At 40.1% G+C, this 26,591-nt stretch overlaps 1 protein-coding gene across 1 annotated transcript in view; it reads right to left on the minus strand.

The window, feature by feature from the left end:
* Nucleotides 1–427: 427 nt before the first annotated feature.
* Nucleotides 428–26,591, minus strand: part of LOC119653182 (homeobox protein slou) — a 43,956-nt gene continuing 17,792 nt past the window's right edge. The window contains exons 2-4 of the mRNA XM_038057736.1: nucleotides 26,219–26,459; nucleotides 1,474–1,760; nucleotides 428–1,410 (exon numbers count right to left, since the gene is read on the minus strand). Coding sequence (XP_037913664.1) covers nucleotides 1,192–1,410; nucleotides 1,474–1,760; nucleotides 26,219–26,459 — 747 coding nt within the window. The 3' untranslated portion in view covers nucleotides 428–1,191. The remainder of the gene's footprint in view (nucleotides 1,411–1,473; nucleotides 1,761–26,218; nucleotides 26,460–26,591) is intronic.

Here is a 26,591-nt window from a genome sequence, read left to right on the forward strand (position 1 = left end):
CTGGACTGTCTCGGATCCGAGACTATGAGTTTTCATTGAATCTAGAATTATTATCGACTTTCACTTATTTCCCGGGAATTTTGACCTACATCAAACTTTTTAACGAAGCTAGTCTTCCTATTGGAATTAGCTAGTTTCATTCAGTGCAATTTTCATATGATACTTCAGAAGTTTCAGTTATTGAAATCCAAAAAATGAAATAACGTCAGTTACAAGGGAAATGAAAGCTTTCCTTTTCGATGAATTTATACATTCTTAAGTATTCACACTTCTTCGATTCTTTCCGTAAATTTTCAACATTCTCGCCTAAATATGTTATTGGTATTAATACTCACGATTTCAGCAACGGTACTTCTATTTCTTCACATCGTTTTGTTTTCTCTGAATCAAACACACTTTATGGCATTCATTTAAAATTTCTTTATTTTTAAACTTATGACTTAATGTTAGATTTTCACCTTAATTTAGTATTTTACAATAGTTTACAATCTTGGGTGACCATACTAAGGAGTCGTTACGCAAAATCAAATGTTGTTTTCAAAGTAATAAAACGTAAACTCAATTCAAATAAATTATTGAATTGCACTTCAGTGTCTTTCCCGCATGGTTATCAGAAAAAGTAGTTCCCCGATTAAGGGTAATTGACTAGAAGTGCGTCTTTCACCTAATTAAATTTCATTTCTTTTTTTGTGTCAGTTTTCATTCAACAAAATGTATTCACTGAAAAAGCATCTTCTCAGAATTTAATTTCACTTAGAGTATCTTCTTTCGTTTGCAATAAACCCGACCTGGAATCATTTGTTTTCTATTTAGACTATCTTAAAATATTTATAAATCGATTCATCACAATTTCCAGCATATATTAGACTACTTACATTTTACAAATAATCCAGGATTCTTGAATATGGAAAACTATTCTAATTTTAGGATATACATAGGTTGCTATATTACATTATCCATTACTATTGTACGCTAACACTTCCTCATAAAGGATGCATGCGGCCTGTCCTCCCATAACATTTCCTATTTACAAAAGAGTGCTTTTATCCGCTTTGTGACGAAACTTCTTCCGCTCCACAGGTATCTAGCAGTTCAGTTACGAAGATAGGTAAAGTAAAATCAAATCTCCAAATGAAAAGCTCCTCAACGTGGGTTCACCTTGGTTATGGAGCGCATGCAAAACGCGTGGCCTTATGAGTGTGAATGACTGAGGTGATGCGTACCTAGTGGATGAAAATATGGACCGTACGGAGGATATGGGACTGCATGAGGGTACAGAAGGCTGCTGGCGTAGGCTCCAGGTCCAAATGTACCTCCAGCAGATGGGGGTGGGACGGTTGGGCTATTAACGTCCATTCCAGGATTTTGTTTCTTCCACTTTGTTCGGCGATTTTGGAACCAAATTTTCACCTGTACCGAAATAAGTATGTTTCGTTAAAGCTTGAAAGGTTCTCCTGAGCTGGCATTAATTACCTGAGTTTCAGTCAGACTTAAACTAAGCGCTAGATTCAATCGCTCGCAAACCGAAAGATATCTTGTAGTCTTGAATTTGTTCTCCAATGATACAAGTTGTTCGTATGTGAACGCGGTTCTTGCTCTTCTGGGTTTCGAGCTATTGCCTTGAGATTTGCTTTCGGATGAACTTCCTCGTGAGTTTCGACTGCCTCCTTTCTTCGAGTCTGTTTCGCTGGCGTGGTCATCGATATCACTTCCCACAGTTTCATCGCATTCGTCTTGATCCATTTCTCCGACATCTTGAGCTGGGAAAGCAAATTAGGCCAGTTATAGAAAATTAGATATCAAATACATATATTCCGAAGAAGAAGATTGAAATTCTCTTAGGGCAAACAGTCATTAAATAAATCTCCAAGTCTATGTTATAATGACCGGGAATGAAAACTGTGATAAATGACACCACAATATTATTATCGTTATCTGTCTTACGAGCCTATCTGACTGCTGATTAGATTACGAAACATACAACCTATCAAATTGCCACAAAGTCGTTAAGGTAGATAATACATCAATCACTTGATCAGCACTAATTTACTCACTAACAAGAATCAACAGGTTAGTGAGAGCTGACCCTATATTGCCGATGGGGGATCTACTTCCAACCCCAAAGCATAGAATCCAGAAGTGGATCAATAACACAGCTTCCAATTCAATTTTCGGATGTCGTCAACAACGAGGACAACTGAAACAATTTCATTTTCCCCACATCCAATCACCTCTGGCCAGTGAAATAGGATACGCTTCGGAGGGTTCGTGTCTTGATTGATATATGACTACAGCTAGGACGAGTATTCACCTATTTGTTGAACCCGGTCGTACGATTTTGGGGGAGAAGTATCATTGCAGTCTACGTCGAGAGCTCTTCGATTTGATTAGGTCTCAATTTCGGATAAATCTCAACATAACGAAAATAAAGGCTATCTCGGAAAGGATGAGAACTTGTCACATGCGAATGGGGACATTTTCATTTTGATTTGATAGACCTAATCTATTGAAATTCGAATGACATGCCGTTGTTTTGATAGTATTGAATCGTTAGCAAATCGCAAGGCGCATGAAAAGAACTGGATAGATGAGAATAGCGTTCTTTGAAAATGAAATACTGTTAATTCATCTTTTACTCTACTATTTGAATGGTTTTCTTATTTAAGTTTTTGGTTTTTAATTCAAATGATTTGATAGTTTACACGGAACCAATCAATAAGAATCTTCATTTTATAATACCAATCAAGAAAGGAAGAATTGTAGCAGAAAGGATTACGTGAGAAGTAAGGGATCCCAAAAATCTGGACGATATCCGATAGTACGAAAATGTCTAAACTAACTTCAGATAAATAACAGCAATCGGTAGCGGATTCTATAGCCGTGGTTTTCTTCCAAAGTCATGAATAACCCAATTAAAACAACTGATCTCCGTAGATCCTGAGTCATATTTTAGCGTAATTTAGTCGGAAAAAAAAACATGGTCGACGTGAGACTACCCAAATGAGAGAAGACAAATTTTTATTGTCCCTTACTCTTTTGACCCATGCAGCTTTAGACCACTAACGTGACTTAACCATTGCCACTTCCGCTTTCTCATCAATACATTGGTTGAGCTTAATGTGGGAAATTCACCCTATTAACACAGAAGCTTAGAAGTAAGGTCATATGCTTCGCAGTGGAAATTATCAGAACGAATAAAACATTTAATCAACAAAATTAGCGAAGTCGGATAAAAAACAAAGCACAGTTTTTAAATATTAACTGTAAAGTGACTGCGAGGTTGAAATGTGAAGGAACCATGGCTGGACGTGAGTTCACAAGGTAAAGTAAAAAAAGGCATGCTCTGAATGAATGTCATACACCGTGGAGTCGGCCGTTGACGTTGACAAGTAGCACTCGAGAAAACAGCATTTATGGTGTGCTCATCGATATTCTTAAGCGGATCAAGAGGATAGCTCTTCCATTGTCAAGCGCCAGCTGGATCATATGGGCGTTCCACGTCGAACTCGGGTAAGTTGCAGCTGTCTGATCCTGCTGGGTGGGGAATGCAACAAACAAGCGAAGGAAAGTGACCATCAGATCGTGATCCCTTTAGAGGCCGACGTCAGCGTCTCCCATTTTACGAACATCCTAAAAGCAATTCCTAAATCTACTGCTGAATGAAAAGCGGTCGTTCTGATTGCTGACCTTGTAGCAAGCTCTGTAATCGACAAATATGACACTCACGACGGGATGGTGGAAGCTATAGAAATCCACAAGTCTCCCATCATTATCATTACCGTCACGCAATCTCACAGTCGAGGTCCTAATTTTTGGTGTTGAAGTTTCAGGTTGTCCAGAGAATAAGAATAAAAAGAGTAGATTGTTTTTTAATTAGGGACAACCCTGGTATATTTAATAGCAGGTATTGATATTTCGGAAGCCAATTGTCCCTAATTAAAAAACTCTTTTTATTCAGTAAAAATCCTGTCTGAAATCAGCTCCTGGGAGAAGAGAGTACGCTTTGTGATAATTAACAGTAATAATCCAACAACGAAATCGCGTCTACTGCCACTTGGCAGTAATGCCGCAAGAGGGGAGAGAGTATTCTTCAGGGTCCCACTTCACTTTGGCCCAGGATGTCCAGCTTATATCGTTGGAATTCCCATTGAAGTTGGAGGAAGTGATCATTTTGAAGACTCCCGCTACTGTTGTCGAGGAGCGGGTGCACTTCCCAGAAATCAACCATAGCCCATTTTCGATAACGAAGGGCCGTAACCGTGAGGTGAATCCTTATTCAAGGTATTCTTGACGTTTCGGTAGCAGTGAAGTTACGAAATTTCTAGGTGCTAGCCCACAAATTTTCTATCATTTTGAGCCGCATTTTACGAAAAAGTCGAAAGACTTTGAGTATGTTCCTAAACTCCACAGAAAAATTGACTGGCGATTTCGTTCAGGGCAGAAACAAAATATCGGACGCTGCCTCACCACTGCTCTGGGAGCAGCGTGACCGAAAGAAGCGACATGTTATAATCGATTCATTTTTTAAGGTTTTGTGTAAAACAAACAATTTTCTCCAAAACGGCAAAACCAATTCAAGCGAAATTTGGTAGACATATGGGAACTATGAATCCCACGCAAATTTACGTGTAGGGGGATGTAAACATTTTTTTCATCGAATATAGTCATAAAGGATATCAAATGAAAGGTCTCAATTAATGCTTTCTGAATCTGGTATTAGTTTTGACATAAATTGTAAAGTGCGTGAGTAAGGTGTCGAAATGTACACACTTCAAGTGAGATGGGACTCATTTTCGGAAACTTCCGGTTTCCCGACTTGTTATATAATTGCAAACGCGACATGAGTACGAATTATATTGAAATAAAATCCGTCGTATGTTCAGAGTCCAACTAGGTCGAGGTGAATTTTTTGTTGAGGATGCAGGGAGTTTTGAGTCCGCATCCACTTATGCGTGTGGACCCAGGACTCCCTGCATCCTCAACAAAACAATCCAATTCACAGGATTGCTATTTATAATGTTTCATAAGTTTTCCATTTTTATCAATTTTCCCAACTTTCTGATCGGAGTTTTCGATAATAATAGCGACTCCAATTTTCATAATTTTGTTGAAAATCTAAACATTTGTCGGATAATTTGCCATATTTTCGCTAACTTATGTGCCACAATGCTCCTATTTTTCCGAAGGGGACTTGGTTTTACCCACTGCCATCATGCTGGTGAATATTGAACGTATCAATAGAACGGTCCAAAAGTTACTGTCAACCTATCGGCTCCACCTAGTCTAATTTGGGCAGACCTCAAGATATTGTCAGAAGACTAAAATTCATACACCCGATTTGCTCGGAAACGGCTGAACCGATTGTCACGAAATTTGGTGAGAACATGTGGTCTGTGTGCCCCTTCACATATAGTGCCACCATTTTATGCCGAGTTTTAAGGGGGCTTCTCTTACATTCAAAACGGGGGTGTAAATTTTTTAATCACCGAATATGATTATGTGGGGTATAAAATGAAAGGGCTCGATTAGTACTTTTCGAAATTCTGACATTGGGTGAAAAATAGGGGAGATATGGCTCAAAATGTCTGCTACAAAAGGTGAAACAGGTCTAGTTCTCAGAACCTACCCAACCGAAAAATCCGGCAAAAATTATAGTGATGCGACAATATGAAATTTAGGTCTCAAAATAATCCCATTCCGACATCTGCACAGATAAAGTCAATAATAGTCTATTATTATGTTTTCGAAATTTACCTGGAAACCCCCCTTAAGTTCATCTCAGAAGTACGACATTTAACATCAGCATAGGTGATAATATAGAACATATTTCTGAAAAGTTCGAAAGCAATACGATTGTTATTAACAAAGTTATAGTTATGCATTTCCGGTAAATTTATGGCACTGCAAGACGTCTATGACATCTTCATCAAGTAAAGTGAACTTATACTATATGACAACCGGGGTCCATGGGGACGTTTTAGCTGGCCTTTTTGGGTTTTTTAGTTATCTGCATATCAGTGTCAATTTCTCGAGGTGGACACGTGTATATATATGTATATAGTATGTGGTAATGAAGCTAATAATTAATGTGTGTACCTAGTTACCAGCGGTTTTTAATTTACACACATAATATATATATGTATGCTTTGTGCACTACCGAGTGGCAACCCTTTTTGCAAAATGAGCCAAGGGGCAGATAGACTGCGCGGCTCATCAACAATTTAGACCCGTGGGGGAACCGAACGCACGTTGAGATTACTTCCTTACCCAACTTTTAACCGGGCTTGGAGGTTTTCAGTCTTACCTGCACATGATTGGAAAGGCGCGATCTTGTGTGTTCTGCAATGGAATGGCGGATGACGCTGAACACACCTTTTTCTCTTGCGAGAGGTGGGACGGCTTTCGTTAGTTACTTTATGCATACACAGGGGAGCTCTCTCCAGACAACATTGTCAGAGAGATGCTGAAGGGAGCTGGCAGCTGGAATCATGTTGCGCATTATGTTCGGGCTCTTCTTATTGCGAAGAAGATTGAACTCGACCGGCGGAGGGATCGGATGGTAGGGGGTTCGCTGAACTAACAACTCCCTTCCTCCCCCCCCCCCTCTCCCGTTTGTGAAAGGTATTCCCTTACTCCCAAAACCGGGAGAGCGGGAGAGCTGGCCCGAACTAATGTGTCAAACGGTTCCTGGCTAGTTCTCTGATGACAGGGAGGTGTTTAGTTGTCAGTCTGACAGCGTACTGTTGCGGGAGTCCAAAACTCTGTGCGTAAACGCATTCACCTACCCTACTCCCAAAAAAAAAATGTTTTGTGCACGGAGTAAAGTAGAAATGCGTGAAGGTGCGTTAGATCAATTGAGCTGCGTGTATACATATATATGTATGTGTCGCCATGCAGTAATAGTCAATGTTTGTTTATTTAGGATGAATAGAGTTGCCGTTGTAATTCAGAGGCCGAACTGAACATAGATGGCGGGCTTTAAAGCCTGCGCACAGTTCTTGTTGGAACTTACTTTCCCCATATAGTTCTTTGCTTTTTCTTGTGTATTTTTTCCTTGTTTGTTCTGCTTTGAAGGACTAAGTAGATAAATTTGTGGTAAATCGTTAAACGCTGCTGAATTTTATTCTTTTACCATGCTTGACATTGACAAACAGTTAATGGTTGTTCGAAACTCGCTCAAGCACCAAAGCATCTCCTAACTTTCTCGTGGGTATACCCTATCGTATCTGAGTTCATTTCAATATGTGAGAGTGACCTGTGTATAAGAACTCTACTTAGTATATCACTATCTCGATATCATTATCTTGATCGAGCATTCTTTAGCTCTTCGTTGAAATACCATTGAATATTACTCCCTGAATTGCTCCTTTGGCCACAATTGTGACTGCCTCCCAAATCAAGAGATGCAACACAAATTTACTTAATCCTCCTTCTATAAGAAAACCCTCTTCGCCTGGACTACCATACCCGTATATGTACATGTTTAATTTTACTTATCAGCAGTTGCAATTTAATCATTGATTCGAGAACTAATCCTTAACCTTTTTTAAATGTCTGTCAAATACACTTTTCCTAAAAACGGTTATACCTGTTGGCAGGAAATTCGGTAGAGACGTTGGAACTCTGAACCCCTCCACAAGCGGTGAATTACATTGCAGTACGTTTAATTTAAAGTGGGGTCACCATACACGTGAAAAATCGGTTCACATTTTTATTTCTCTCAATATAGACCAGTGTGGTGTCAACCGAAAGGTCTTGATTATTTCTCTCCCAATCAGGTATTATATTGATATTGATTCTAAAAGGAAGGAGTGCGTGGGTGTGATAGGGGCCAATTACTTCAAGCACCCATTCTCAGAGACTACCCGAAAAATAAAAATTTGAAAAAAATACGGTAATCCCTGCACATGGTATCTAAGCCTCAAAGCGCCCCATGTTCCGATATCTGTTCAAATAAAGTTAATAAAAGTATACTATTATATTTTTAAAATTTACTGTCAACACCACTTAAGTCCCCTAGATCAGTAAAACGGTAGCGATGCCGGTTTTAATATGAAGTCTCATATTGAAAAATTTGGTGAAAGTCGAGTTAAATATGATATATATTCAGCCTATAGACGCTATAAGCTATAACCATCGTGTACCCAAATAGTGTTAGATAAAAATTTGTTTTTATTAGCATGAATTATCATTTTATTTTGCTGAATACATGTTGACAATCACAACCAACCAAAAACTAACATATGGTTACCATGAAGTAAAGTTGAGCTATGGAGCAAATATCATATATCCTCCCATCACCGGACGATTCTGCTAATTTCATTTAATGGAGAGAAATTCCCTGGAAATTTTTTTCCTAAAACCCTAACTGAGTTAATTATCCTCAATAACATTTTTTGAGTAATTTCTTTCATTACCAATTCGAGAAGAAAAAAATCAAACGTAATCTTCTTACAAGAATGAAACATTCACAAGGGGTCGGTAATACTGTGAAATCACTTAAAAATCTCCCTAGCTTAACATTAAGCTCCATCAGCAGGAGTGTTGAACAACCCTTTTCCTGCAAATCCTAGACACTTTAGACGAATTACCGAGCATAGTAAGTCCCCTGTTAACAAAATCTTATTTGAGCTATGTGAAAATTGGGAGTTTTAAGTGGGATCCAGATGTCCGTGTCAGAGTAGAGAGAGTACATCAAAGTTAAAATATAAGAATCGATAAATTTTCAATATTGTCAACACACCCTCGTAAAGACCATCATCGAGCATACACTCTACGTGTAAGTGCAAAATTTTAATGGGTTCATCTATTGACTGATAGTCCTCGCAATAGTTTGCCTACACTATTCATAGTGCAAACAACTTTGCTACGTGTAGTCGCTATCGCGTCTGCTCCTCGTTATCCTGAATGCTCCTACGTTACCACCAGGTACCTTTAAATACGGGCAGTGCTACACAAACAATCATTTAATTAGTCATGTATACGTAATTAGGTGCACCTTATTTCCACCTGTTAATTAATCACATAATTAGCATCATCACTTCATTTAATATTCAAGTGGAAAGCAGGCACGATGGAACGTGGAAATGTGCACTAGGCATTACGAGTCTTAACAACCCTCCTCCGAGCAGCAAATTGCAATAGACGAGTGTAATCAGGATTACGTGGGTGGAGGGAGGCAGACACGGAGAGCTTGACATAGAGCGAGTATGTAAAATGGCGGAAAGGATTTTCTGGAAACGGCGGCGGTCGATCCTGATTGCATTGACTAGACTTTTGGTATGCTGCGACGAGGTGTTTGCACAGACCACATGAAATGGAGCGAAACCGGTCAATTTGCTGCTTGGTAAATTGAATTTTTCTGGTTGACGTAATAGGCGGAAATCAATCGAAGCGGCGGGAGATTGCAAACAAACAGTTGGGGCTAGAAATTGTTGGGATGGGAAGGCCCTTTGAAGTTAGAATTGATGTTACGAAAAAAATGAAAATGTCAGCCCTATGGTTCGCGAAGTATCTACATGTGTTATGATATTCTGGGAACATTTTAAAAATTTTCAATTTCTTTAGGAGAAATACAGAATGCCGAATATTTCACAAATTTTTCCCTTCTGGTGCTGTAAAAGCTTTTGTCATTGGTTTTTTCCGGAAAATTTTTTGGAGTTGGACATTCATAAACCAATGATTCCTCTTACTTTCCTTGAGTTTTAGGTACGATCTTTATTCTCTACTATGTCAAACTTCATTGAAGATTATAGAAATTGGAATAAAACTTTCACTTGACGTGTAGTAAATTATGAATATAATGTAAAGTATAGTTCGTCTAAGAAATAAAGCAGAAATATCTGCGGGAAATTCTTGTAGATCCAAATTTTGTTTAGGCATTCAGGGAGTTTTGAATCCATCATCCACAGGATGGCGGACCGGACCAATTGGAAAGAAGCCTTCTTCCACTGTTTTTGGTTCATTGACGCCTCTGTTTTGGACTAACACCCAAATGATGTAAAAGGCGGACTTAGGACTCTCTCAACCCCTCGAAACCATGTCGGCAGATGTGTGGAAGCGTTTAATGAGTTGCCTCCACCCTGGATGAAAACAACTGAATAGTTGAGTATGCAGCCAAGATGCTTAGAGGTTGTTTTATATTATCTGACATAGAATGAAGCCGGCGAAAAATATTATGTTATTCTTTTGTAAGGTTTTCTGTGGTTTTGGTCTCGGCTTAATTACCCGCTAGATGTCACCTTCGCGCATTGTACTCCTAAACCTAAATCTCGGCTTCAATAATAACTCGCTTGATGAATTTTGAGTTGGATTCCCTCCAATAGATCGGTTTTTTCACGCAAAGTTTGATATAAACTAGTTATTGTAAATTCAATTTCATTTTAAAAATTGTAAAAGTTGATGCTTGGGAATCTAAAGTAAGCTGGTGAAATCAGCCCCAAAGGAAAGAGCACAGCATTTGGAGGTATAAAGTAAAGCTCACGTAGCCATTATACACGTTTATAAAAGCAACGGAGGCAGAAGACTCTTTATAAATGATTACATATTTCTTGTGGATAACTTGAGGAATATCAAATTGGGATCAGAAGATATCTTTGTGAGGTGGGACGCAGAGAGCGAATCATGACGATCATATGATTTTACTATTCTTTTCATATCTTCGAAAGAAGACAAAGTACCTCGCCTGGTGAGCGTAATTGATTCCAATCACAAGGATTGTAGATTTTAAGTCTACCGTAATGTATCTGATTCCATATCCCCATACATTCATTTGGTTGAAGATATATATAAGGTTAGCCTCAAATGCAAAGAAAATTGGAACCGGCAGATTACGATGGCTCAAAAAGAGAGAAAGGGTCTGGAGCGGAGTTTTGCATTACGCATAAAAAAGGGAAGGGGTTTTTTCCTTTGGTACAGTTGTATCCGGATAGCTGAGTGCTTAGAGCACAAGTTTGTCGTAGAAAAGGTTGCAGTTTCAAATCTCACTGGTGCGGTGTGTATCGTGACGTCGGATACCAGTCGATTCAGCTGTGAATGAGTATCTGAGTAAAATCAGGGTAATAATCTCGGGCGAGCGCAATGCTGACCACATTGCCTCCTACTAATAGCAGAAATCTCAGTTCAAGGGCATTGAGCAGTCCTTTGATCATCCTAAAAATCGTTCAGAAATGTAAATGGGATTAAGGGTAATGAAATCTCAGATCTCTTAGCAGAAGAGGGATAGTAGATATTGGAGTACTAATATCGGACAAGAACCAGCAATGGGGAGTCAGCAGGAGTGTCTAAAGCTGCTATTGAAAACTGGGAATACGACAAGTTGCAGAGTATTGTAAGGTTTGTTTGACCGTCAATAATTCAATAGTTGTTCAGAACAGAAATATTAGAAAATTATACAAAAAATGTCATTACCTTCTACAAGAAATATCATCACTTATGCAACTAAGATGCGGCCAATGGGGCGCTTGCCCATCCTCTTTCATTCAAATAATCCTCAGTTCGATTCCCTTAGTAGAAGTTAAATTTTGATCTAGATTAACGTGGTGAACAAAATGAACATCCAACAAATTGAAGTGGTAAAAATTTGGTCGTTCGGGTACGTCAGTGCCTATCTGCTGTCCGACCCCTTTAGACTCTAGATCATTTCAACAAGTAGATTACGTTCGCATTAATTCCAGATGGAAGTGGTTATAGCTGATGTTCGAATAACTGGAGTTATGTCAGTATTAATTCCAAAAGAAATAAAAATCCAGAAATAACCAAAATAGTATCGAGAAAAGTACGATAAATGGAGTTGAAACTAAATCGCAACTGCATATTATAGAAGAGACCGTATAAACGAAGAAAATCTTTAGGAAAATGAAAAAGTCAGACAAAGAACAATAGTTCTCTTCCTCCTGACCTGAAGTACATCATCGCAACATATATTGGAAAGATTCGATAGCAACGTCACAGAAAAAATCTAAAATGTAACCACGAAGGGCAACACAAGGATTTACTAAAGCGTTCTTACGAACGAACGAAGAATTCAATACACCTGGCAGTAAAGAAAGTGTTGTTTGTTACTTGGTACTTTTGAAGTAATCAATCAGTTTTTAACAGAAAAGGGGGAAGTGGTTACGTGAAAGGACATTGCTTCAAATTACCTTACGTTTTGGCAATAAGGTAACAGGCAATATAGTAAATTCCAGCAAGTAAAACATCCCAGAGAAGAAAGGTGTCAAAACGGAGAGTCCAATATGTTGTTTGAAGCATATTAATTATACTAGTTAGAATAATGGTGTTGTAATGTTGGTTAAGATCTGTTTCCATCGATTACTTCAAACATTTTTTCCATTTTGCAAGTGAAAAAAATGCAGCGTAAAAGTTCTAGAGACAATGCAGTGGGGGAGTGCAATTAGTGTGCAAGGACAATGTTTGCTACAGCTTCGGCGGAAATAATGCCCGAACACAGGTGCAGAAGAAATTTCACATGCATCTTTACCTGGGCGGCGATAAAACTTAAGTTTCCGGAAGATTAGATTCAAACGCCGCAAAAAAATAGATTTTATCATTATCTTCTGCTTTCTTTGCAATTTTGCAAATGCAGGTCGAATTTTCCCAGGATGACCTGTTCAGAAGTTTTGGAAAGGGGATCTAATGAGAATAGCATAAAATTCTCAGTTTTTTTTTCAACTGAAACATGAAAAACGAATAATAGTGACACAAAATCCTAAATTCTATTTCTAAAATTCAACCATATATTTACTAAATGTTAACTCATTTTGAAATGATCTTGACAACAATAAAAATTTGACCGCAAAAAGACTGGATTTCGTCGGACGATGACGACCCCCTTCTTTAGAATATCTCCTTTCGGAACAGCTAAGCAAGCTTTCAGCGTAGGTTTTGCGGAGTTATTTGTGTAGCAAGGCACGAAGCAATATTTCACCTCCTCTGCTCTTTGGAATTTTACGGGCGAAATTATTTTGACAGTTTTATATTTTTATGAGAACTGCCAGTTGCCGGTCTACTGAAGTTTCTTGGCCCGACTTGTGACGTCATACAGCATGGCGCGGGCTTTTCAATGCGTTTGAATTTGGTTGAAATTTAAAATTCTGATAATATCAAATAAACGGGGCGGGGGGCGCAGTTTGGATCTATCAAACGATTTGAAGAACGGGAGTAATTGTCGAGAAAACATTCTGTGTAGATACGGTCCACACCTCCAAATAGACTTCCTAGAAGCGAAAGTTGAAATCAGAAACGAACGAATGGCAGTTAAAGAAAGAATCTATGGATATACAAACTAGAATGCGCAAATAGTCTAAGATTGGTCACACCTTGTGATAGTGAGCAAATAACCAGGCGAGGCTAAATTGGCAACAGGGGCCAAAATAAATAAATTTCAGTTCAGATGAAGCAAGAATGAATTGCGCTCTAAAAGGCGTATAACGTGATCATCGTACGTCAATATATCAGTACCGCCGCATCAGTGACGCATGGGAGAATCGTACTTTTTAGGTTTTTTTTGCCATTTATATTATATGGTAATATAGTTGCCGGGTAGCGTCTACAGATAAATATGTATTTACGCTAGTATCAGAGGTATTCAGTTTATTTACATAAATATGTATGTACGCTTTTGCGAATGGAATAAACCAGAAATATTCAGATGCATACACACCGAGTGGGTTTTTTTTCAGTTCCTGTAGTAGCTGCACTAATTTGAATCTGCTTTTGCTTTTCCTCGAGCGTGCCTTGGAAATCTATCTGCCCTGTAGTATCACTGGCTTCACAGCATGCGCGTCATTTCCTTTGCCTATGTCCTGGAACTACCGACAACATTCATTTGCTTGTACGTAGAATTTTTGATTTCTTTTTATTTTCACCTTACAAACTCCTCTCCTCTCCACATCACATCAAGGGTTAACCTATTTCCAATATTTCTATTGCTAATTTCTAAGCGATCCTTTTTTTTAAACTCTAACTTTTAAAAAAAACCAAAAAATGACTGACGGTTTTGTCCAAGACAGGGGCAACTTATCAGACGCTGCCTCACCTCTGCCCTGGAAGCAGCGTGACCGAAAGTGCCAGCAGGCCCCGCATATCCTAAACATCTAACTTTTAATTTCCCGAAACCCAGAAGCTTTTTCAGGTTTTGTGTAAACACACTCTCCATACATGCAAAAGGGGGGCGTACATTTGTTTTTCATCAAACATAGTCATGTGGGGTATCAAATTAAAGATCTCGGTTAGTACTTTTCGAAGCCCGTGTTAGTTTTGAAATTTGTTGGAAAGGTTGGAAGTGCGGGGGGTTGAAAGTGATCATCTGTTTAACGGGGTCATTCGGGGCCAACTTCCCAATGGAAAAATCTGAAAAAAGTCAAGAGGGTGGGTCCCAAAACACCCTCCGTTCCGATAGCTGTTCAAATAAAATTAATAATAGTACATTACTATAATTTTTTGGAATTGGCAGGAAAGTTCCTCCTAGAAATCGCACTATTACTAACAAAGTTATAGTCGCTTCTGTGCAAATTCAAGACTTTGAGTGTCAAAATTACTTGAAAGTGGATATTCTCACATAATATATGCATATTTTACATGCTACATACTACTGGGACAAATGCACACTCAAATCTATTTAAAAAGAAATACACAAAACCTTTCATCCCTGAAGCGTCTAGCTTCCGGTTTCTCGACTTGTTTAATTATGCAGCAGTGAAGTATTTGGTAAAATAGAAAGAGGTTTCCGGTTAATCTTGGAAGATCGGACTGTTAAATGTCTAATATAGGAGGTCTGGAAAATGGCAGTCGGTATTTGGTTTTTTGTTCGCAATCACTGTGACTTTTTGCCCCTTATGTAAAACAAACGAAACCCGGTATCAGAAGCAGAGCGCAATTGGCTTTCACCCAGTAGAGTGTAAATTTTTTTCGCTGAATTTCGAAGAAAATCTAAAAAGTGGCATTGACTGAATTTTTACAAGGCTTTAACGACAGTCAAGAATCATCGAGCAAGGTCGTGAGACCTCTAGGCGGTGGATTAAGTTATATATTTGCTGCAAAGAATATATGAACTTCCAATAGTATGCGCAACCGTATTATGTCAAATATTTTCCGTAGCACATAAGATACTCTACTGATAGCCACTTCACTTATTTGGCACAGATTGCACTTAACGAAAACAGGGCAGATAAGGCAATCAGACATCCTCCTGCTTGCAGACAAGTCCCCGCCAATCTTTCGCGGATACGGGGTTGAAGGCGAAAAAGTTAGTGTACTGTTCTATGCTCTGTTTTTCATTGACCCGTTCTCTGAAGCGCCCAAAAGTATCCTTCGCATTCCAGAACCTGACCTCCTAGGTGTTCAAGCGGACCCTGAAGTGAGGTTTGGTATTTTTGGCTTTTGGTATAGCTCTTCTCTTCAGATCTTAATCTCTTTAAGTCGTTACATTCTATATGTAGTTTAAGTCTTTTGCGAAGGAGTCAGTGCTTTCCGATTTAGTTAGAATTTGTTGGCTTTAATTAATTTCTTTCATGTCTGGCAACATTCGGGATACATCCGCAGCAGTCTTCTTGATCCGCAGTTATAGAGAACATCGTTTTGTAAAACAAAACCTTATTAAAATCGGTTTACTGTCTGTCTGTCTGTCCGTCTGTCTGTCCGTCACACGCATTTTTCTCGGAGACGGTTGTAGCGATTGGCACCAAATTTGGTAGAAAGGTGGGAACTGTGAACGCTCACGCATATAGTGAGTTACATTCTTTTACGACGAATTTAAGGGGGGGGGGGGGGTCTCCATACATGCAAAGGGAGGGTGTAAATTTTTTTTCATCAAATATAGTCATGTGGGGTATCAAATTAAAGGTCTCGACTAGTACTTTTCGATGCCAGTCTTAGTTTTGACATTTGTTGAAAAGGTGGGGGGTGCGGGGGGTTGAAAGTGGTCATTTTTTTAACGAACCCATTCTCAGAAACTACCCAACCGAAAAATCTGAAAAAAATCAGGGGGCTGTCACTATATGGTGCCTAGGCTCCGAATTACCCTTCATACCGATACCTGTTCAAATAAAGTAAATAATAGTACATTACTATAATTTTTAGTAATTGACAGGAAAACCCCCCTTAGGTTCACCCTAGAATCACAAAATTTTGCAAAAATATAGGCTACAGTATAGAGCATGATCCTGCCAAATTTGGTGAAAATCGCATTATTACCAACAAAGTAATGCTAGGTCAAAGCTGTCGCTTCTCTGCAAATTCGAGACTATGAATGTCAATATCACTTGAAAGTGGCTATTTTCACATAATATATGCATATTTTACGTGCTACATGCTAATGGGACAAATGCACGCCCAAATCTCTTTATAAAAGAAATACACAAAACCTTTCATACCTGAAGCGTCTAGCTTCTGGTTTCCCGACTTGTTTTTGCTTGAGGGTGAAACTATTTGGTAACTTTGCCATTCGGTTCGTCCGTTACTCGTCATGCTTTAAACAACGGTTCAATTCTTCGGCGATGAATCATGGGCATATCTGTTGAAGTTTGGGGGTTGGGGAGCAAGCTGACGGTAGCTGTATTTTCGGCGAATGTCGAGTTAATCAGATGGTGGACAAGTCCGAATTGCAAGAAGGGACAGTTCACTATCTTGGAACATTTTTGCATTTTTTTCAAAACCGAAAATGTTGTATTTTACTCGGTAATTTCGGTAAAAGATTCAAAAATTGGGTGCATTTCAACACCCAGTAATTTTTTGGCTTGATTTTGAAATTTAATCCGCTTCGGTACGAAGAGCTCACGTTCTATCTGATGAGAGGATAGGAATTGTGAAATTGCGAGTGATGGAAAATTATCTGCCATCGCTTCTAATGGATTGGAATAACCACATATAGATAAGTCTGATATCATTTTCATTAGTGTTTCCCAAATCGTTCGAGGACTAGCAATTTATAAAATTGGTTTCGCTTTGATTGGTTAAAAGTTCATGGTGAGTATTGAAAATTGACTCAGGATTTACGAAATCTACAAGCATACCTTAATAAATAGATGGTATGCAACGACCATTTTAGTTAGCTGCAACTTTAAAAAATGTCTTCAAAAGTTCGTTATATTACAGATAAAATGTTCGTGTAAACTCATTTGAAGCAATTTGTAAAGATTTCCTCTGGCAATATCACATAACGCAGAAGAAAAGGGTATACAAACGCAACTGCCGCACCCCCACTTTAAGTCAGAACATACAAATATCCTTCCCAAAAACATCCAATAGCATCACACCGTTGCAGATTCATATCCATAATATAATTGCATGCATATACGATTTCATATCAAATGACTATATACATAATTGAGAGTAACCCCAAGCATTCATACACTTTGTCTGCAATAAAATGTCTGCCTTATCCACTTTATAAGATCCAACTTTCAACCCTTTTATAATCGATATGAAACCACAAACCTTACGTTCGTAATACCTATCAAATTTCTATAACTCCTCGGGGAGGAATAACATTAAACTTTGAATATCTCTCGCTCGTCGTAAACTTAATTACGAAATCAGGGTGTTAATTATCATCCCCGGAATGGAATTACAATTATTGCTTATGATATCATCCCTCGGGGGATATTATTGTTGCCGTGTCTGATTTTCATAAGTCGAGTCGACTTTTGCACATCAGATAGACTGAGTACCCAATTGTGTTTTGTCGACTAAAGTTTCATGTTGATGACGACGATGATGATGATGATGTCGGCGATGATGACGATAATAATAAACAGAGACATCCTGAAGAGCGGCGTTGAAAGTATTAGCCAAGGCATCGGCACAACTACGCAAACAGCAACGAAAACAGGCTGGGGTGGAACTAAATCTGCACGTTACAACATGGCAACATGGTTCATGTCTCGTCCTCTTTACCATCCACCAAGGGAGGGTCGTAAACGCAATGGGGCCTGAGAAGGTTCGGCTCCATTTCCACAAGATTACTCCGCCTTTGGATCCATGCTCGTTCATAAATACGAATACCCTGACTTAAATTCTCTAGTTTGAGGTTTCCAACTCCAAATCCCACTTACCCTGCTCCTGTCTTCGGTTGAATTGGTTTCGAAACTAGTGGAAGAGTTGAACGTGCTTGGGGGTTCTCCATTGAGTTCCGATTTTGGAATGGGGCTCGCCACTTTAAAATAGATGGGGTAGAGCAATTTTGAGGATGTTCAGTTGTACTAACTTGTTTTCAAGTTATAACTCGAAAGTTATTTGACAGGGTGGGTGAACCGCAGCTGAACAGGCTGCGTTGAGTGGGGCGAGAGCTGGCTGGCTTGAGCATTTGCTCTGCCGTACCCTCCACCCTCTTCTTGACTGTTCAACAGCGGGATTGGTACACAATTTAATCATCATCGTTGTCGGCTATATGTGCGGTAATTAACTGCTGCGCTAATTAATCGGGAAGCGATCCATTTCACCCCGACGGCGGGCCATGGCTATATTGTCGCACGCGGTGGTTGTTAAGGCCACAAATTAGCTGCGACTAAAGGCTTCTATTATTTAGTCATATTTGCATGTTAGCAAGTAGATTTTACGTTAGGCGGAATTGAATGGCCGAGGGTTTGGAGCTCGCTCCTCTGTTTCTGAAATAGAAAGTCGTTTTCTGAATTGATGGGGCGCCATATTGAAGCACGAGTCAGCGTTAGAAGGGTTAGTCGTGTATTTGCAAATTTTAACTGGGGGTATGATATGAATCCTAATATTGGTGTTTTTCGTGCTAATATTCGCAACACAATGGAAAAGTAGTCAAACTGTTATGGGGAAAATTGAGATTGTGTTGTCATGGATACGCGTTATAATATGGACAGTATTTCGTTATTATTTGTAGAACTGTATATTACGCTTTATGGAAAAAATATGATATATGAGTTTGTAGGTCTTTTCAGTGACCTTTTGGTATGAGTAAGGTTATATATAGCGTTTAAGGATTGGAAAAGAGTTGATTCCGTAAATGCGGTATATTCGTGATTCCAGATATTAGCACACAAATAATTGAAGAGTATTTGGGAGCCTATGCAAAATATGGAAAACTACGCTGAAACCTGGCATAAAGGTAACTGGGTGAACCAAAATTGAAAATGATAATTGAACAATGTTGAAAAGTCTTAAGTATCACCTCACAAAACAGTTCTTTGTTTTAAACTTGGTTATGAAATATGTAGTGTCAAAAAATACAAATTTCAAATAAGACCTGATAAAATCATGTTGATGTCTCTATGTGATATTAGGCCTCAAAATATAACCTGTCCCAATATTCGATCATATCAAACTATTATAATAATATTGTAGTGTATTAGAATTCATCATATAAATACACACGGGAGGGGATTCCGAACGAGGCTCAAAAGTTGACTGCTAAAGTCAAACCCGAGTGGCTCATAAGCACATTTGGCATGTGGATGGTAGAAGGAATGTTTCCTGCCACGTGGAAAACGCGGAAGTTAGTGCTGCAGTCGAAGCCCCAAAGACCACCTGACGTGCCTTATTGTTATCGCCTTATCTGCTTTAGAGTTATATACAACAGACTGCTTCCGTTCGTCGACCTATCGTGGTTTATAGAAGCGGCAGTATCGATTTCTGTGAGTTTGTTTTACGCTCGATGGTATAGCTGTGGTTGTGGATTTGGCTTGCGAGCCGATGTTTGCTAGATATGAAAGATAAGTACTATCTCTACCAGAGAAGGAGGGTGATTTCCTCCGAGGTGACTGTAAGGTGAAAGATGACTCTGTAAGAGGTCATACACTGACCGAGAACAGAAGGTTATAGAAAGTATTTGCAACGCTTCGGATTGGACATGTCCCTTGACTGCGCCGAATGTGCTGCTAGAGATGAAAAGTTAAAAGAATGGGAAGCTCCAAAAAGAGGAACGAGCTCGAAGAGTGCATCGGACACGCGACCTAGACGTACTGGTTTAGACCAGCGGCAATCGGCTTAGTAGTACTTGATGATGGTCCCACATGGAAATGTGTGTAATAGTGGGGGGTGGTTTTAGCAGGTGCAGATCCCACATACTGCTGCAATCTGAACCAGCACCGTCATTTTAAGATTTCCTACTTCATCCATAAAAAAAAATACTTCGAAATTTGGAGTAAATGGTGCCACCAACAAAATTATAGTCAGAATCGAGTTCCCTGTTTATCATAAGGCAACATAACATATAAATATATATACGATTAACTTAAATAATGGAAAATTATATAATTATACTTAAATGTGAAACCGGATTACTTCGATTTGCCGAAATTTTCAACTCTAAACACTGAACCGATGACATGGTATAGACAGGTGTCAACGAAGGCTTGGAGCTTTTGGGTAACAGTGGCGATCAGTTCCCATGTATTGCTTCCATATAACAACACAGAGAGACCATTGGCGCGGAATAGCCTCAAGTTGATATTGCATTTCCAGATCTTACGGAAAATAGCGGAAGCGGATCTAACAGGTAACACCGAGTTCAGTGCCACTATCAGCAGAAATAACTCTACCTAGATAGAGAAACTGATCGATGCCTTCGATGTTCTGTTTACAAAATGCAAATAGGAAAATGCGACGATCAGTTAGATGGAAACCTTGGTTTTGCTTCTATAGCTACAGTCCATGAGTCGGAAAGAGAGCAAATAAGTGTCATCGGCGTAGCCGAAGTGTTTGAGGAAAACAGACTCTCTCCATTGAACCCATCCACATTCTCCAGATAAGGCAGAAGAATGTCACAGATAACATAGGAAAATAGTATCGGGCTCTCAAGGTCCACCTTCTCCTTCAAATTTCTAGAAAAGAGAAAGAATGTACAAAATTCTTCGAAATAGTTCACCGGAGAGTTAGTCATTTAACAAGGACTCTCCTTAAAGGTTGAGACGGAAATACGTTACCGTATAGCTACAAAGGCACACGCATCTAGAGACTTCTGAAAGACAATCTCTCAATATGAAAACATTAAATGAAAACCTATTACGTATTATGCCAAAGGAATGGGCTCCTGATAGAAATGAAGCTTAGAAACGTTTGTTTCATGCAAAAATGACATTGAACCTAAATATAATTGATAAAATATGCGCACTTGAATTACCCGATTACCCTATAAAAAAATGTTAGTGTTTACCCAGAACTCATCGGACAAGACCTTACTTCAGCTGTTTTCATGTATATGGTCACTTTCTGAAAGAAAAAAAGAAAAAAATTGACCAAAACAGGCCGACTAAGAGAATGCATCCAACGTCGTTAAAAAAGAACAAAATGATCGTGTTTAGTCACAAGCCTCGGCAAAGTGCTAGTTCGTTCCCCTCAGCTGACACGCCAGGGCGGGCCTTGATCCTATCGAGAACGGACAAGTAAGTAAGTTAGTCTAAGCAAAACAAATATGTATATGCATGTACGTCAAATAAATATTAGCTCCTTCACTGGAAAACCGGAGGAACTAGCGAGAGCCTTTCGGAAAAGACTCACTGATATTCGTGCTCTGCGATGTAGAATGCGAACGTAGTAAAAGCGTTCACAAACTTCTCTATTTTGACACCTCACACATTCAATACGGTGTCTGCATTGCCATCTCTGAGGGTTTCCGTGATGCCATTAAAGACGTCGAACGATTTGATGAACGGCAGATGAAGTTCTCCATTACATCAGCGGATTGCGCTATCACTTCTTCACCGCAGAGGCATACGCACCACAAACAGGTTAACTTGATACCGTGAAAGATGTCTTCCGACAACTTCTCGACACAAAGACGTGTAATGTGCCTGCTGATGACTATATTGTCATTGCGACCATCTTAATGGTCATGTGGGTGAAAAAGCAGACGGCAGCAGGTGCCATGGGAGAAAAGGGTGTGTTGCGTGCAATAAATGTGGCGTATACTCGATTTTGACTACACTTATGACTTGATACTTGTGAATACATGGTTTATCAAACGATTGGCTCATCTTCCTGCGAACAGTAAAATGCAAATCAGCTATATTCGCAGGTTTTAGCACCGTCACTGAGTGCAAAGCAGTTCTCTATGAAATCATCGCATCTCAACATCAGTTGGTGATTGCTGTCTTGCGAATAATGCCACCGATAAGACACCGTGAGGAACCCACTAGCCCGCCGCATATTAAATGACGGCGATTTCGTGAGAAAAAAGAAGAAACGATCTCATCATCATCATCAACGGCGCAGCAACTGGTATCCGATCTAGGCCTGCCTTAATAAGGAACTCCAGACATCCCGGTTTTGCGTCGAGGTCCACTAATTCGATATCCCTAAAAGCTGTCTGGCGTCCTGACCTATGCCATCGCTTCATCTTAGGCAGGGTCCGCCTCGTCTTCTTTTTCTACCATAGATATTACCCTTATAGACTTTGCGGGCTGGATCATCCTCATCCGTACGGATTAAGTGACCCGCCCACCGCAACCTGTTGAGCCAGATTTTATCCTCAACCAGATGGTCGTAGTATCGCTCATAGATTTCGTCGTTATGTAGGGTATGGAATCGTCCGTCCTCATGTAGGGGGCCAAAAATTCTTCGGAGGCTCTGTTAGCTGCCAACAACCGTGCGCCAATTTCACCGTCATAATTGTATGTATTCGGTTGTGATTTTCGACCCTAGATAGGGGAAATTATCAACGGTCTCAAAGTTGTAGTCTCCTATCTGTATTCTTCCCGTTTGACCAGTGCGATTTGATGTTGTTGGTTGGTTGGTTTTCGGTGCTGACGTTGCCACATTTTGTCTTGTCTTCATTGATGTGCAGCTTGAGCTCTCGCGCCGTACGTCTCGGCTCGTCCTGCCCGTGATGTCGATATCGTCAGCATAGGCCAGTTGATCGTGCCCCTCGCATTCACCTCAGCATCACCGATCACTTTCTCGAGGGCCAGGTTAAAGAGGACGCATGATAGGCCATCCCCTTGTCGTAGACCGTTGTTGATGTCGAATGGTCTTGATAGTGATCCTGTTGCTTTTATCTGGCCTCGCACATTGGTCAGGGTCAGCATAGTCAATTTTATCAATTTCGTTGGGATACGGAATTCTCTCATGGCCGTGGAGAATTTTACCCTGGATATGATATCATAAGTGGCTTTAAAGTCGATGAACAGATTGTGCAACTGGGTCCATATTGCAACAGTTTTTCCATCGCTTGCTGCAGAGAGAAAATCTGATTTGTTGCTGATTTGCCTGGAGTGAAGCCTTTCGTATGGGACAAGGGAAAATGATCTTATGGGCGTGTGGGGCTATCCGACCTAGCAGGATAGAGGAGAATATCTTACAGCTGGTACTCAGCACCGTGATACCTCTATAATTGCTGCACTGTGCGATATCTCCCTTTTTATGTATGAGACAGATAATGCCTCTTTGCAAGCCGTCAGGCATTGATTCGCTGTCCCACACCTTGAGCACGAGTTGATGAATCACCTGGTGTAATAGGTCCCCTCTATATTTGTCCAATTCCGTTGTAATTCCATTAACTCCTCTCGACTTATGATTTTTAAGCCGATGAATTGCACGGACTGTTTCTTCCATACTTGGTAGTGGCAGTATTTGTCCGTTGTCTTCAGTTGGCGGGACCTCCAACTCGTCGATGTCCTAGTTATTCAGTAGTTCATCAAAGTACTCAACTCATCGCTCCATTATGCAGATTCTATTGGAATTCAAATTTCCTCTTTGTCTCCGCAGATGAACATCGAGGTGTGTAGACTACATCCTGGTGATTTGTTGGTAAAACTTGCGCTTTGTACGGCTGCTCCTAATACTTTTCGATTTCACAGACTTGTTGGTTCTCCCAGGCTCCATTTTTCCATCTGTGAAGTCGCTTCTCCGCTCGCAGGAGTTCGTGATATGTCTCTGTGCGTGCCCGCGTTCTTTGAGAATGCAACATTACTCGGTATGCACCACTCTTCCGTTCCGTTGTTAGCTTACATTCATCTTCAAACCAGTCGTTCCGACTCTTTTTGCGGCTGGGGCCATATATGTTTGGGCCGTATTTATGATAACGTTCTTCAGGCGATTGTGAAAATCATTTGTTGATGCTTCATTTCCAGGATCTCTGTTGACTGCGGTTCATTTCCCTCCGATAGGTGTTGTGTATGGTTTCAGTATTAACTCTCATCTGATTGTCAGAGAGGATTCTGGGTGGTGTTGTTATTCGAGTCCGGAGCACCATGCCAACGAGATAGTGATGTGAGTACATATTGGCCCTCCTATATGTTCCGACATTCATCAAGGCTAAGAGGTGGCAGCGTTCCATCAACACGAGGTGAATTTGGTTGAGACCAACGTGTGTTTGTGGACCGCTTTCCGCGCAAACCAGGTACTTCCAACAACCATTTCGTGTGCCACTGCAAATTGGATAATCCGCAGTCTGTTATCATTTGTATTTTGATGTAAGTTATGGGAGCCAACGGAGGGTTCGTTCTATTGCCCCTTGGAAGGTATCCTTCTCCGATTCTGCAGTATCCCCTGTAGGGGTGTGAACCTCAATGAGGCTTATATTTCTAAATTTGCCTTGCAAGCACAGAGTGCATGGCCGTTCGCTTGTGTTTTCAAAGCCGATAACAACAGGTTTCATGTTTTGGCTGACTGAAAAACCCTACTCCGAACACATGGTTTACTGGATGGCCGCTATAATATATGGTGTAGCGACGCTTCTCTAGGAGACCGGTCCCTGTCCAATGCATGTCCTGTAACGCTGTCACATCTATCCCTATATTATCCATCTTTATGCAAGGAGCGCACGTTTCATGAGAAAAATCGCAAAACGTTATTCCTTTGTCGTTGCTGGGTTCATCGTTCTGTTATCCATCCGGTCCGAGGCTCCTGTTGTGGATTCGTAACAAGTTGTTTTCCGTGTAGGGTTGTCAGCCCTACTCAACTCCTAATCTGGAGGACCAGCTGGTACAGTTTGTCCCGTTTTTAGGCGCGATCTCACGATCTCACTTACGCGAATACCTGTCATTAAGAACCGTGAAACCAAGCATCGCCCTCTTTACAACTTAATTCCGGGTCTAAAGAAGGCGTTTGACTGTGCGCCAGACGAACTCAGTTGATATGCTCTAGAACAACACCTAGTACCAGAAGAAGCGTATCTTGGTTAAATTGCTCTACCACGATCCGGAAAGTAAAATTCGAAGTGTGGCGGATATATCAAAGCAGTTTATTGTCTCTGTCGATGTTCATCAAGGAAGCGCCCTCTCACCACTCCTCTTTGCTCTTGTAATAGACACTAGTATAAGGAAGATTCAATGTCCTGCGCCTTATAAATTACTTTATGCAGATGATGTTTTCCTAGCATCTCATAGCAAGCCAGCTCTTGAGCAACTTGGAATGGAATTGTCGTCTTATGCGACACTATCTCGGATTGAGTCTGAATAAAATTGAATTTTTGTCGACTAGTCCCTATGAAAGAAGCACTATCACTGCGTTGTGAAATGCTTAACCCGTTAGCGCAGCCTGGATGAAGTGACGTTCCACAACTATTCTTTGTGATCGACCTATCAACGAACATCTTAAATTTATCGCAGTATTGTCTATTCTGTTGCTCTGCACATGTCTGAGTATTAGCCGGCTACGAAAGACAATGAACGGCGTCTAGTGTAATAGACACGAAGATGTTGCGTTGAACTAGTGGCGCAATACGCCTTGATCACATACCAACTACCAAAAGGCCGGCCGAAACAACGATGGCTTGATACGCTAGATGGCGATTTCAAGGCCTTGTGACTGCATCCAGATCAGGAGTCTGCCAGAGCGAAATAGCGCAACCGACCACGACAAGCCAAGCCCGCTTGTGAACGAGATGAAGACTAAAGAAAAACGTGGCTTTAACGATTCTGGTTTACCATAACGGTTGATTGGTACAATGTTTATCAAATAGAAATTCAGGTTGCACGATACTAAAATAAGAAATATAAGCCTTTCGTATGATTTACATTGCACTAGAACCCGTATTGACTTCTGTAAATAGTCGTAGTCCTGCCCTTAGCACAATAATTCTTAACTTGTATCTTGGACTCAAAGAAACTGATGTTCCACAAATTACAAAACAACTCGGTATTCAGTCTTTATAGTTGTTAAAGGTAGATCCCTTTGGTCGCATGATGGAGGATCTTTTAAATTGTGTGGCTGTTTGGTTCCCAAGAGGAACATCAACTAGGGTGATTACTTTCAACTTGGTTATCGCACTTCTACATTAACATATTTAGGGAAGTAATATTATGATAAATACCTGATGTTGATTCACTTTGTTCATCCTCCAACCGCTCCCTTGTATCATCTCGATCAAAACTTCCGCTACTACAGCTCCACTGCCGGGGAGATGTGTACTGATGTGATTCTTTTTTCCCCGTGAACTTTGTCGGATCCAGAATATTTTCGACGGAAAAGGCTAATTTTTTATTCGAAGTTTCTTGTTCTGTGGACGTATTCGTTGTTGCACTAACGGACCGGGTTAGGTCGACAGGGCATACCTAGTGAAAAGAAGGACAAGTTTATAATAAAAATTTCATGATTTCGGTGTCAGTGTTTGATAGATTTATTAATATCAATTATGTAGTGATATACCGATAACAGGCTTGGTAGGAGGTGAAGCCATCTGTTTT

Source organism: Hermetia illucens, chromosome 3 (genome assembly GCF_905115235.1).
Source record: "Hermetia illucens chromosome 3, iHerIll2.2.curated.20191125, whole genome shotgun sequence".
Classification (NCBI taxonomy): domain Eukaryota; kingdom Metazoa; phylum Arthropoda; class Insecta; order Diptera; family Stratiomyidae; genus Hermetia; species Hermetia illucens.